The sequence below is a fragment of the Onthophagus taurus genome, chromosome 1 (genome assembly GCF_036711975.1).
Source record: "Onthophagus taurus isolate NC chromosome 1, IU_Otau_3.0, whole genome shotgun sequence".
Lineage (NCBI taxonomy): Eukaryota > Metazoa > Arthropoda > Insecta > Coleoptera > Scarabaeidae > Onthophagus > Onthophagus taurus.
In genome coordinates, this window is record NC_091966.1 from 25,498,012 (window position 1) to 25,513,417 (window position 15,406).

The 15,406-nt window shown below is 33.7% G+C and overlaps 1 protein-coding gene across 1 annotated transcript in view; it reads left to right on the top strand.

Annotated features, from left to right (window-relative positions):
- Window positions 1–11,963, top strand: part of LOC111414186 (Tyrosine-protein kinase Src64B) — a 31,606-nt gene extending 19,643 nt beyond the window's left edge. Inside the window, exons 2-4 of the mRNA XM_023045478.2 lie at window positions 3,135–3,264; window positions 3,323–3,611; window positions 10,705–11,963. Of these exons, the coding sequence (XP_022901246.1) occupies window positions 3,186–3,264; window positions 3,323–3,611; window positions 10,705–11,878 (1,542 nt within the window). The 5' untranslated portion in view covers window positions 3,135–3,185 and the 3' untranslated portion in view covers window positions 11,879–11,963. The remainder of the gene's footprint in view (window positions 1–3,134; window positions 3,265–3,322; window positions 3,612–10,704) is intronic.
- Window positions 11,964–15,406: the final 3,443 nt, after the last annotated feature.

The window sequence follows — 15,406 nt, forward strand, 5'->3', positions numbered from 1 at the left end:
GGTACAAAAATACTAAGCAATTACAGTGTGAATATATTGTAAAAATGCGAATGTAGGTTATGTAAAGTTTTCAGGTACTGTAATGGGCCTGTTAAATACAAAGATATCTTAGACATGAATATGTTTGAAATATGTTGTTATCTTGTTGATCCTCTAAAAAGTGTTAAAGTTCATTGCGTTACGTAGTTTCGTTTGATGATTCAAATTTCGTTAATATATTCATAAAATAAATGTAAATATACATATGATTATGTATATGCATTTTATATTTGGATTTCGTCAGTTTTAGGTTTATTATATCGATCTATTTCCCAACATTCTTGTTTCCGAGGAACTTTTGATATTTACATATTTTTTTAAATACAATACAACGCCAATCAATATTTTTTTAACAATAAAATCAAAAACGTACGTTATTGAAAGGGGCAACGTAATAATCCAAAATCGCAATAAACACTAAGCCTGCTATATTGATTTTAAGGATATTGCAGAGTTTATGCAAATTAAAAAATATTGATATCGTTAGTGGTCGTGATTTCTTTATTGCATATCCGAATGCGTATTGTATCGTGAGCCATTGAGGGACAACGAAAACTTATCTGATTGAAATACCGTTTAGATAAGATAAATATGTTGTTTTTTCCGCTCGTTATGACGTGAGAGTGCGAGACAATTTTACAACATGTTATTGAACCTATAGGTATAGAGTGATAATCAAGATCTTTGATTATCTGGAAATAATAGTTGTGCTATACAATTAAAAGTGTTTAATCTATTGGGCAACTCAATACTAGTAGCCCAAAGTGGTTTATGTTCTACATGATAATTCAAAGATAATTCAAGATAACCCAATTTTATTTATAAGAGTATTTTTAAAATATCGTTCGTTATTTAATTTACCATCGATAAACAGTTTGCATTCTTATTAAGAAGTAAATGATAGTCATGTTAAGCAAAGGAGTTTTTGCTTGTATTTTCCTTCAATAAGCGCCTCTTATGGTTGTAGTATTCATATTATTCATAGTATTCATTATTAAACAAAGTGAGAGTTCGTCTTTTACCCGAATTAACCAGATTTGCTGGTGAAACGTCGTTTATTGGTGTACAAACTTTATGGTGATTAAAATGATGTTCCGATAAAATAACGTTTGCCTCCACCAATATAAAAACAAATTACAGAATATAGAATACCCTTTCTTCATACATCATACGCAGCGATCGTCAAATTATATGAATTGATGAACTCCACCAGCTCCACTATACCACTAAGGTTCTAATAACCCTGTTGATATCAGTTCCCATCGCTGATATCCATTACTGAAGAAATAAACTCACGAAAAGATAACGTAATATCTAAAAACGTGGATTATATTGTTTTTGTTCATTGTGAAGTTGATGTTAAGAGGGAATGTGATTAGAAATCAGTGTAAATTGGCAATTGTGTTATTTTTGATATATTAAAAGAGAAGTTCGCACAAGTGATTCATTGGAACAGTTATTATTACATGTTAATGTTTTGAAAGTTTTGCATAATTACAAAGGTTCATACATTACTCGTTTATATCTATTTAAAGTACGGATATTAAGAAGATTAGATATGGGAGACCAATCTGGTTCAGTTCATCCTAATTTTCCGGTTTAGTTTAATAGCGCCATATACTAAATTTTATCAGTTTTAAAAAGTTTTAAAATTAGTACTAAATAATTGTCTTGTCGATTAAAGCACGTAATGTGGTTTCAAATCGTTGCTATTTGACTAAATTCGACTTATGGTTAACACTCGCCACTTAAAATTATGATATATCTATAAGGTAAGGTTTTTTAGTTTTTGAATATCTATCTCCGTCTTACGCATGTACATGTATAATATGATTGTTCTTCGTCACTAACTTCTTTAATGTCGTGCCATGATACGTTTTATAATGGTCTGGCATGGCACGAATCGTATGAGTTTATATAGCAACCCTTCTTTCCACAGTGTAGGTATCATACGCAGCTGTCAGGTCCACAAAGGCCACGGATGATTTGAGGCATCTTTAAAAGCCTGCTTCGTTGTTTGTGGTAAGGCTAAGCATCTAGTCTGTGCAGCTTCGTTGTTTTTATTAATTGCAAATTCTTTTGAAAACTGGGAGCTGGTAAATGAATTTTGCCGCGAGGAACTCTGGATAATATTCTTCTATTTGCGATTTGGTTTGGATTTGGTTGGGCTTTACGTGTAACAAGGTTACTCTCCCCCAGCATCCTCAAAAGACCCCAAGCTTCTCAGCTTGAATTAATAAAATACAGTGGTTGGGTGGGTTCCATCCATTTTTAAGACTTTCTCAATATTTTGAAGTAACTCATGGGATATTGTTGAGTCTCCAGAGTCCATGTAGGTTTGATATAGCTGTACACATTCATTATTCCATCCGGAAATGTCTTCTTTCCGGTATCCTCTAGGAATTTTCTTCTTGGCTGTTATCATAACTGCTTTCACGGACCTATTGTACTCTTCGCTTATAGACGGTATCTATCTTATTATCTTGTGAAACTCCTCAGAAAAATCCTGTCAATTCACTTTCCTGACATTCGATCTAGGTTGTGGGATGGACAGTATTATTGATATAGACACATATGCACCAGTGTAGTAGCTTTGGATAAACCAATTAATTATTGTGGTTTTCATTTCATTTAGCTATTCACTATTATTGTAAAAAAAACAATTATAAAATTAGTACAAAATGGGTTAAGCGTTTAAATTATCCACATATTTTTCTTGTTCATTAAGGCCGCGTATCATATTAAGAATGGGGCTAAACATTATCCTTCATTTACAAATATTTATGAATTAATAAGGATTTGCATCACATTCATCATTCCACTTCATTTTATTTCCATCTTAATTTCCAGCAACATCGATTATTTTGCGTCTGTTTATCGAAATGTTTTAAAGTAATTTTAAAATACCTTGTTGTGTACCATGTACTGATGTCATTTATTTTTATAAGTTCTACTTTATATACACTTAAGATAAGATACACTATTACAAATCAGTGACTAACATATACTACTATTTTCTTGTTGAACAGTAGCATTAACCTAAGAAACATCACCAAAATCGTATTTCTAGAACTTAAACTACTCGTTTTTTATAGATGTTACCATATTTAAAACATCACAAATAATTCGAAAGCCAAACGATCACAATGGGCAACATAACGTGTTGTAATGACTTGAAGCGTTCAAACAAATCCTTCCCACCTAAATCAGATCCGTCAAGTAATGGTGAGTTGATTTTATCTCTAATATGTTACAAAGAAAGTGTAATAACTTATATTTATAGGTGATGTACCTCGATATATTCCTGATTTATCCGCTCGGAGACCGGATTTTATCCGTCCGAGACCGTATCAACACGACGTCCCCGGCCCCGGACCCAGAAGAATTGTGGTTGCATTGTACAATTATACAGCCAGAGATGCCACGGATGTTTCATTTCGAAAAGGCGATCGTATGGAAATTTTAAATGCCACAGAAGGCGATTGGTTTACCGTTAGACACATTGATACAAGAAGGGAAGGTTTAATTCCTGGTAATTTTGTTGCCGATGAAGAAACTATACAAAGTGAAGAGTAAGTAAAATTGTTTTTTGAAACAATTAAAATTTCATTCTGTTGAAATAATTAAAAGTATCAGATTATATTTAAATGTACCTGTAAAAAATAATAGTGTTTCTCATAAAGTGTTTTTCATAAAGTGTTTTGTCGTAAACAAAAACACGTATTTAAAGTTTTTTTTTTATTATAAATTGTGATCACAAAACAATCGAAGTGATTCAATAATTAAAGATCTAAAAAAAAGTCTCCAAAAAAATCTCTTTTTTTCAATTTGCACTTCAGTATTGAGCATATTATTATTAATTAAGTGCCATTTCATTAGTCATTATTTTGGAATGAGTTTTATACCGTTAGCTTTAATGATATACCTCTGTGTGGTTTATTAAAGAATTTCTACCAGTTAATTTCGAGACACAAAGTGGCTAAATCCAAGTACTAGTTTGACTGCTTCGCCTGTCGCATGAGATCTTCATTTGGTACAAAATCAAACCATTTTATTCGTAATATCTTTGTAAACCATTGGTTTATGAATACTTGTATCTTATTTTGGGTCATAAGATAGATTTTATGTTGGTGTTTAATATGCTAAACTTGGTTTTCCTGGTTAGTTGGAAGGAGTTCCATATGTTCTTAAACATTTCTTGGCTTTCTTTATTCTTTCCGCCACTCTCACCTCTGTTCTTCCGTCTTTTTTTACCATACTGCCCAGGTAGCAGAACTCTGCGACAGTCTTTATGTTCTCGCTGTATATTGTAAGTGGTTGTGCGTTGTCTGTGTTGATGCGCATTGCTGATGTTTTCTTTGTTCTATGCTTTACTCTTGTTTTTGGTACTAAACTTACTCCTATGCAGTACCTTGCTTTTTGCGTCATGATACAGTGACATTATAATGTTGTTGATCTTCATGAGGTTCCTATCTTTTTCAAAATTATCCATACTGCAGTATGGTTCAGTGATTGCAAGGATCTTCATTACTGTGATTTTCCGATTATGATTCGGAGTGTATTCATGTGATCAACATACGACTTGTTGGGGCGAAAACCTACTTGTTCTCTTCGTAGCTTTGGCTCTCTGACTTCCTCCAACCTACTTCTTGTTATTTCGGTGGTCTAGTCCTAGCTTGATATCGTAACCAAGGTAGACGTAGTGTCTACAACTTCTATTATATTATTTGCGATCGAAAATTGAGGAGCATCTGAACTCAAGAAATTTGTCTTTTGAAGGTTCATCCTTAGACCCATCCTAGTCCAGTATATCCTTCAATCCTCTGGATCGCTGCTTATCAGTACGATGTCGTCTGCGAATCTCAGATGATTTAGGTAGGAGCCGTCGATATTGCTACCCTTCTTCTCGAAAGGTAGTTTCTTTTTTGTTCTTCATCCTCTTTAAAACAGCTCCCAGTTTATCACTCTTAATCTCTGGTATCTCCTCTGAGGCCACCTGTTCTGTCTCTTATCGTTTACTATATTGTCCGGCTTTGGAACCACTGAGCTATATAATTTCCGGTAAAAGTTCTCAACGATTTTCACTATATCCGCTTTTTGTGACGATTTCTCTCTACTCGTTGTCATCTTGGGGATTTGTGTTTTTCCTATTGTGCCTTAATTTGGTACGGGTGCATACTCTTCATTGCATTTTAAAGATTATTGGTGATTTTCGCAGATGGTTCGTCGAGGTCCATGCGACGCAGGGCTTCCGGTGATGGATGATGACATCATCATCTAGATGGAGTCGTGATATTCGCATTGCCTTTTCTCTAGTTTTGCCAAAGTTATCAAATCGATTGAGAACATTAATATCCGTGCAAATTTCATTTTCTGGCATTTTATGGTTTTTGAGAAAAAAAATTTAAACCAAAATTTTCTGCCATTTTTGGAGGGGTGTAGCTCCTTAGGGGAACCGAAGTCGCCCATGGTTCATATATTAAAGTACCCTTAAAATTCACAAAAGAATCACCCCTTGAAGTTTGTTGCAGTCCTTCAGATACAGGGCTTCAAGAGCAGCCGTCGGACAAGATCTCATTACACCCGTTATATTAAGACTTGCTACGTAGGCTCAATGACCCGTTCGTGGTTTGAGACCCCAGTTTTTTCCGAGGAACCTGCGACGGATCTGGTGCTTTCTGCATTAGTTGAGTTAAGATTCTGTCATATTTACCTCGGATTGTGATTACCAGGTCATCAGCGTAGCCCTGAATCATGAATCCATTTTTTGTTAAGATGTTCATCGAGTCATCAACTACCAGCCACCATAGGAGAGGTGAGAGTACTCCCCCTTGGGGACATCCTCTTAGCGGCTTAATAGTCAACGACTCGCCTCCCAGAGTGGCTGTGATCTGCCGACTTTTCAACATGGCTAAGCTCCACTCGATTATCGACGGATATATATCTTTTACGTTTAGAACATTCTCTATGGATTCGTAGGAAGTGTTATCAAAAGCACCCTCTATGCTATGAAAGCACATAGGGCTATCTCTTTGGTTGCAATTGTCTCCTCTACAGTGCTAGTCATAGCACTGGAGAGCAAAGCATGGAGAGCAGTAATTGTTGATTTTGCTTTCTGGTAAGCATGTTGACTCGGATGGAGTGGATTAGTGGCAAGCACTCCATTCCTAAGGTATTGATTAATTATCTTTTCCATCCCTTTGAGGAGAAATGAAGTTAGGCTAATTGGTCTGTATGCCTTGGGATCGGCGTTTGAACGCCTACCACCTTTAGGTATGAAGACCATCTTTATTTTCCTCCATAGTGTACGTATATAGCTAAAGCTGCAGCTCCCTATATACAGGGTGAGTTTTCTTCCATGTTAAGTATAGAGATCTTGAAAACTAGTGGAGACGATTAAATAGGGAAAGAATTCCAGTTTCATGACCTCAATTTAATGAGCTTTTTGTTTTTTGAATAAAATGCATGACTAACTAAATATCTCGAAAAAACCTTTTTCTTGTTATATCGTTAGATACCTATGGCTCCGCTATTATTGATTTTAGGAAAAATGTGTAAAGAAAAAATTTGTAGGGTATTACAGGTTTAATAAAGCAGTCTAACTGATTTTTTTATTTAAGCAATAATTTTTAAGTTATGACACAAACTTGTAATTTTTCTAATGGAAACCATAGTTGGCCATGACTTAAAAAAAAAGGCCTTTTCTCAACGATTCTAATGATATAACACTTGACATATTTTTATTATATGCATATATAATATATCATATTTTCACTGTAATAATAGTGAAAACCGCATCTCGATATCTCCATCCAGTCTCGAACTATAGAAGAAAATGTTAAAAATTCGTATATCTTAATCGGATCAAGTTACCTTAGGAAACAAATAAGAGAGCACAAAAATTTTATTATCTAGACCCTTCCTTCACACTTTATCCAAGCTTAGAACTGCTTCAAAACTACTTTTGAGGTGTGTTTAAAAGCTAACGGATCAATGAAACATCAATAATGATAATAAAACAAAATAAACCAAAACACTTAGAATAACTTAAATTTTTGGCAAAAATAGCTCACTAATGTGCGGAATGCCTTCCATAAACCTCGATGCATTTATTTAATCTAGTTTCGACGAAAAAAAGCTTAAAAGCTTAAGTCTCGGCCCTGGACACGTTTCTACTGGTATTTAGAGTTTTGTCATATTTTCCCTGGTTATTGGTTTTTCTTGAAAAGTCAGGTCGTTTAGTCTACGCAATAGATAAAGGGGTGAAAGCAATGTGGGTTTTGCTCGAACCAAGAATGCATATTATGCAAGTTTACACCAGCTTGTGGACAGATGCTTCATGCATCCATAACATTTGTGATAAAAGGCTTGGATTTGTCCAAATCATATTTAAAAGTCAATGATAATAGTTCAGTCTGTTATCATACTCGGTATCTGTTAAGGCCTGATGTAAAACAACGTGGTGGAGATATTATTCTCTTGAGGAATCTTGTGGACAATTGTTTTCGGAGTTCCCAGATTATGTGTGAACTCCATACATTGCGCACCAATGTGATTTACGAATTCATAGAGATGTCTGAATGGGCTACACGTTGCCAGTTTTCCGTAATCGCTAAATCAATCTTAAAAACACTTCTAGAGAAAAATGTCTTTCTTTGTCGTAATTGCATTGCACATTTTTACCAGTTGCATCGTATTCAAAACATTGCAAATAAATCATCATACGCTTCTGCGTTGGTAAATGAAATGTTTACAGTTACCATGGTTATGTGATTTGTTTTTCTCGATGAGGTAACTGGATCCGATTGATGGCACTCGAGTTTTTAACATTTTCTTCTATAACTCGAGAACGGGTGGCGATATCGAGATGCGGTTTTAACTAAAATTTTGCAAATTTTAAGGTGACTAAGAATCTGTGAAGTAAATAGTATCGTTCCATTTAACTTTTCTTCAAAAATCACAAAAATATGTAATCGCTGCAGATAACGCCCTCTATCTTATTTGTTTTAAAGCAAACGGTCTTATTGAAAATATCTTTAAAAAAAGCATAAAATGTTCTTTCAAACAACACCAAAAATATTCAAATCGATTGAATGGTCCAGGAGATATTAAAATGTAAACATATGAAAACGCATTGGCCTCCCCCTCCCTTATTATGACAGATATGAGAAATATCGCAAAACAAAAGCGATGCGGTATTATCCAAGCTATTAAATGATGTCAAAATTATAGCTCATCGTCTAAGTTTCTGAGATAGCGGCAATTTTATGTTTCTCAATGGCAGTTACGCCCCCCTAGCGGTCGAATTACGAACTTCAAAATAATTTCCAAGCTATTTCTCTTGGTCACTTTGCTTATAAAGATTTTTTTCCCAAACCTCTAGGCCTTACCGTTGTCGAGATACAGCCGCTCCGTACGCTTAACGGGATACTCTGTATATGGGTTATTATTACTGGGAGCAGGTCTTCTATGCCTTTTTCAGAAAAATAGGCAGAATTCCATTCCCTCCAGGCGATTTTAGCGGCTTAAAATTATAAATAGTAAACCTTACTCTGTTGGGTGTAAAGATATTCCCAGCTATGCTGCGAACCCTACCGGATGGACGGGTTATATCCATTACTTCCGGGTCGGCATCCACATGGGGGCAGACTTTTGAGGAAGGAAAGTGCGTACTCAGTACACTCCAGCGATTCCTTAGCATCTTCAGTGTTTTTTCCGTCTTGTTTGCATAGGTGGCCTAGATCAGTGTTATGGTGTTTCGCGAAGATCTTATGCAGCCGAGCTGTAGGCGTATTGTTTATGCCTTCACAGAAGCTACACCAGTTTTGTCTTTTGATTTTACGGATAGCCAAGTTATACTCCGTTAGGGCTTTCCTGTAGAGGTCCCATGTTTGGTCGAGTTTGGAATGCTTGATTTTATTACATAATCTTCTAACCATGACTCGCTGTTGCTCAAGGTCCTTATTCCACCAAGGCATATTGAATTGTGCTTTCTTGTGTTTTATTGGACAGCTTGATTCATATGCATTATGTATAATCTCTTTTATCTATAAGTACGTGGTCTATTTAGTTCTTGATGACTGAGTGTGGTGATATTCATTTGCCTTGTGTATGTTTCTATGCGGGAAAAAGGTTAAGCTTATTATCGTTCGCAAGGTTAATTCGTATGTTCTTTCTAGTTGTTGGTAGAAATCCTCTTTTGTGCTTACCTCTTTATCTTCAGTGAGGTTATAAACATTTATTATTGATACATTGAAAAAACGCGTTTTTACTCTTATTTTACATATTCGTTCATTAACTACTTGAAAGTCGATACTTATCTTTAGATTATACTAGCTCTAAATCTATGTTATGATTTATCATTTCCAACAAGAAACAATGGCAGCATGTTGCTGCCAACCTTTTTTTATTATTTTAGACTTTGCTCTATTAAGTTAGTGCATAGTATACTGGGTGTCTCACGTAACTAGTTCGTTAGAACTTTTTTAGGTTCCAGTATTCATACAGTTTTGAAATTTTGGTAGTATGGGTTGTTCAGTCGGAACTTTCGATCTAAAATATTTTCAAGATGGCTGCCACTTCCGGTCTACCGGAAACAGACCATAACTTCGTTATTTTAAAGGGAATGCTATAGTTTTTATTGCACCTTTTAATTGTACGTAAAAAAATATGTTGACTTTCATAAAAGTTATTGGTACCTAGCGTTTTTCGTTTTCGAGTTATTTTGATTTTAAAGTTTTTTTGGAAAATTTCACCATGCTCTTTAAAACCTTATATCCCAGCCAACGTTCATTTAAAAAAGCTCTAAATTGGCACGATTACACTTCAGATGCTCTCAAATAAATTGTCATATATTGTATCAGAGTATCTTAAACAGGATGGTCAAAAATTTAATTACCGTTTCTCCATATTCAATGGGGAGAAAGTCGAAAATTTTAAATGGAACGCCCCATATTTTATTAGCCTACACGAAAGGGAATTTAATTCTCTACAATTTATCTATAAACATTCCTATATTTATTTATTGTAGTTTCTCTCATATTCGTAAATTTATCAAAACATGCAGAAAATGCAGGAAACCGTTTGTATTTTTATTAGAAGGCCATGACATTTTGACAGTTTTTTGTTTAATTTATTTCTATTATTATTTGTACTATTAACTACGATTGATAATCTTTTAGTTTACTAGCTTTTACTTACCAAAAATAACAAACAGAATCAAATAAATGAAACTATTAGAACAAAAAGTTAATGACAAAAATTAGATTTGAATAAAAACATAAATTTGAAGTGGCGGCCATCTTGAAAATATTTTGGATCGAAAGTTCCGAATGAACAACCCATGCTACCAAAATTTCAAATCTCTACGAATAGTGGAACCTGAAAAAGTTCTAACGAACCAGTTACGTGAGACACCCTGTATTAAGCTGTATTAATCAAATTAAAAAGTGTCTGAACTTGTAATAACATTATAGTAGAAAATTGAATTATCTTTTTAAAATACATAATAAATAACTAAGCTTAAATAAACTCGAACAACATCAAAACCAAGAATGTTATAAATATGTTGTTACATAATTCCTTAAGAATTGATTTCAACCATTATAATAAAATATAGAATATGTTAATCACATGATTTAATGACATAAAATTTTTTGTCCACAGCTGGTTTTTTGAAAACGTCTCTAGAAAGGAAGCTGAAAAATTATTGCTTGGTAACAACAATTCAAGAGGAACATTTTTAGTACGTCCCTCAGAGCACAATCCCGACGGTTACTCTTTATCCGTCAAAGATTGGGAAGAACATCGTGGGTATCATGTAAAACATTACAAAATAAAATCGTTAGATAATGGTGGTTATTACATTTCAACAAATAAAACGTTCCGCACTCTAAGCGACTTAGTTGATGCGTATTCTCGTAACGCTTATGGTTTATGCCACGTTTTATCTAGCGCTTGTCCGAAACCGCAACCACAAATTTGGGACTTTGGTCCATCTTATGTAGACAGTTGGGAAATTCCTCGTGATGAAATTCAATTAATACGTCGTTTAGGAAGAGGTAATTTTGGAGAAGTTTATTATGGTAAATGGAAGAATACGATTGAAGTTGCTGTAAAAACCTTACGTGAAGGTTCAATGTCAACGCAAGCGTTTTTAGAAGAAGCGGCAATTATGAAAAAGTTTCGACATAAAAGATTGGTGGCTTTATACGCGGTTTGTAGTAAAGAAGAACCAATTTATATTGTTCAAGAATACATGTCTAAAGGAAGTTTATTAGATTTTCTACGAAAAGAAACGAAAAAATTAGAATTTGAAGAATTGGTAGATATCGCTTTTCAAGTAGCTTCTGGAATGGAATACTTAGAATCTCGACAACTTATCCATCGTGATCTTGCCGCTAGAAACGTATTAATCGGTGAAAATAACGTAGCAAAAATCTGCGATTTTGGTTTAGCTCGTGTTATCGAAGACAATGAATATTGTCCAAAACAAGGATCTAGATTTCCCGTTAAATGGACCGCACCGGAAGCAATCATGTTCGGCAAATTTTCAATTAAATCGGACGTTTGGTCGTACGGAATTTTATTAATGGAATTATTTACGTATGGACAAATCCCATATCCAGGTATGAATGGAAGGGAGGTTATGGATCAGGTCCAAAGAGGTTATCGTATGCCGAAACCAACTAATCATTATGTACCTGACGACATTTATAGGATAATGTTGAATTGTTGGGACGGTAATCCTGAAAATAGACCAACGTTCGAGTTCCTTACCCATTACTTTGAAGGATTTAGTGTTACTTCAGAGATTCCTTATCGAGAAGTTCTTGATTAAAAAAAAAAAAGATATGGTAAATATTGAAATGGAAAAGGTTTTAAATAATATTCCTAATGCAAGAATACTGCCAAATTTTGAGCATAAATATGTTCAATAAAATAGAACCTCTAGTTACAGAGATTAGAGCGGGGTCATTAATTTGCTTCTGGCCAGATTTATATTGATACTCATTATAAAACGTGAAATAATGATAATGTTATGAACAAAGTGTCAAATTTTACAACGCCCAACTTTATAAATTTTGTAGTTTTTTATATATTAGATTTTTATGATCAAATTGCACTAAAATCAGGGATATGTTCTTGAAACTAACATATAATGTAGTAGCATGATGTAACAAGTTTAATACTTATTGTCCACTTAACCTTTTCAGCCCTGGATTTTTAAATTTCAAAATATCTTTTTTTTATTAATTGATTATTTTATTGATTTTCAAGAACTCCAAAATCAAATTTGAACTGATTTGCTTCATAGGTATATGAATTAATCAGTTGTGATAAATACCACCAGTTGGTTATTAGTGATAAAAAATTACAAATAATGAAAACTTACATTTATTCAATTAAAACAATAATTTTTTTTATACATAAACATATTAATTTTATTTTTACTTGGCCCTTTTCGCATTGAACCTGTGAGAGCGCCCATCACATGTCCCAAGCTTAGGGCGTAGGGTTCGCAAAAAACCGGAATATTTCAAAAACCGGTTTTTCGGTTAATTAATAATGGCTAACCGGTTAACCGCTTAACCAAACAACTTGCATAAAGTACAAAAAAGTGTTTATAGAAGGATGTTAAAGTAATTATCATATTAAAACTATACAAGCAGATATTATGTGTATTGAAGATATAAAATATACAAAAGTTAAGGCATATTTTTCAAAAAAAACAATTAAATTATAATTTATAAACTTGATGTTTTTATAAAATAATATTTTAAGAAAACTAACGCGTCTATTACGTCAAATTTCATTTTTGACCTTAATTTTGTTCAAAAGTTATTCGCAACGGAAAAAAACTCTTTCACTTTCAACAAATGTCGGTTGTACAGAGTGTCCAAATTTCGATGGGTTTGCAGGGTATCTCAGTTATTCGGCTTTCGCGAACCTGAGCTACTTTTTTTGTAAAACTTCCAATAGCGCAAACCAAATTTTCATAGCCCTCTTCGTTTTTGATATACAGGGAGTGTTTCAAAATTTACGATTTTCAGACACCTCCTGTATCTCGGCAATCCGAACACTATACAGTGTTCAATGTAAATTATTTCGTGTTCACACCACTGACAGTTCCCCTTACCGAATGTTCGCACCATCACAAGTGTACTGTACTATCATTTTCTCATCGTCTGTAACAAATGAATCGTTATTACTACGTCTACTTTTCTTTAGCATATTTTTAGACTTCAGGGGCATTTTTTAAGTGTTTTGAAGAGAATGGTTCCTGCTACGAAAACACCTTTTTGTAATAGTTTTTGCAGTAATAATAGTGATGTAACATAATAATCACAAAATGATGTGTCCTTCATGCTCTAGATTTCTACTTGTTAGATGAATTACCAGCCAATTGGTAGCTGAATATACAATCGAAGGATATGTGATAGCAGAAGCACCATAAAACATGAACACTTTTACTCCCCACGGATTTGGCTTTCCTTTTAGATACTTCGTACGAATTCAAATCGATTATGTGGTAATCGAACATCATCTACAAATTGTATTCTAGTGGTACTCTCTTGAATTATTTGTTTTGATATTTTTTCCGCTTATATGAATTAAATACATGTTTGTTTTTTTTTGCCATGTCAAAAAAATATTTCGCAAAACACATCACAGAAGTTAGACGTTCAAACATATTTTAATCATTATACTCAGTTGAAGTAAATACAATGTTCGGTGACACAAATTGATTTCGCTTCCAAGTCATTTTTTCCTCAATTTCGGTTTCTTTAACATTTTCTTGTGCATTTTCAGTTTCATTTTCTACATCCGAATCTGGTAACGCAGATATTGTAGCATTTATATCTTGTGAGGTTGCTTTTTTTGCCAAAGTCTTTATATTTGCATAAAAGGACATTCTCACCTAAGAAAGTAAAAAAAAAAAACTAAATATGTTTATTATCAAATTTTGCGCATACACTTTGTGGTGGCAATGGCGTTAACAACCTTTTTTTGAAAAGTTTTCTTTTCACCAGACCGGGTCAGAAAAAAATTATAAAAAGCGAACATCCACCATACCTTCAGATGAAAATTAAAAGGAGAAACCGGGTTTGTTTGTCCTTTTAATCCCCATTACGTGTCTCGTTCTTCTTATTTTCTAAAATATGGTTTCGTTCAGTTTATTAATTAATATCGGGTTGTACTCGAAAGGAAGGTTTGACCTGACCTGTTTTGAAAACGAGTCATCAAGGTTTGTAAACATACAGGAAGTCCCAAAAGTCATCGTACACCAGCAGTTTTTGTATAATTACTAAAAAAATTTTTAAATAGTTATAATTATTCATTTAAACAGATTTATAAGTAAAAAACTCTTAACCGCAAGAAAATAGCAAAATAAATGCATAATTCTTCTAAATAGTTCCACTGCAACCTCAATTGTCAAGTTCCAAATGTTGCAAAGAACGATGAAATCTGCGTAGATTAGTTCTTCGCAGGTTCTCCATTCGCTTTTAGTACAGCTTTCAATCTGCTCAGAATTGATTGCACAAGCTTTTCAGTATAAGAAATCAGAATTTTTCCCCATTTTCCTTGCAATGCAACTTTTAACGATTCCTTACTACCAATGTTGTGTTTTCTAATTGCTTTTTCTAAACAGTCCCACGCGTGTTCTATGGGGTTGATATCTGGTGACTGTGATGGAGAATGTAGCTGCTTATTTACATTATATAAAAACCATTCGCGAACTACATGTGCTGTATGTTTTGGGTCTTGATCCTGTTGGAAGATCCAATTGTTTCCAAGGCCAAATTGTATAGCATTTTGCTTTAAATTGTTCATGATATCGATCAAAACTAAACTCCCGACTCCTGAAGCAGCCATAGATCCCCACACCATAACAGATCCACCCACCGGCTTTCCCCCAAATTTTACCTCTACCATCACATCCAAAAATGTTGTATTTTGACTCGTCTGTAAACATCACCCTTTTCCAAAAATCCATATTTTCTTTGTATATTTCTGGTAATTCAATACGTTTCAAGTAAAGCTTAAAATATTTTGGAATAAATGCCACTGGCAGGGCCGAAAAGGTTGATGGGTAAACAAAAGAATCCGTTTGTTGTTTCTATTTAATGATTTAACACTATTTATCACTACGAACAAAAATTATAAATAAATCTGGCAAAAAATGAACAAACATTTTTACTAAAACTTTATTAATTATGTTTAAATAACGCAATCGATTCGAATTAGAATATTGACTATCTTGCAGTAATTGTGATTTTCTTATAATTTTAAAATTTTTATATAAACTATTTATAATTATTTAATTTTAAATTATATTGTTAAAACTTGGCTATTTACCAAACCT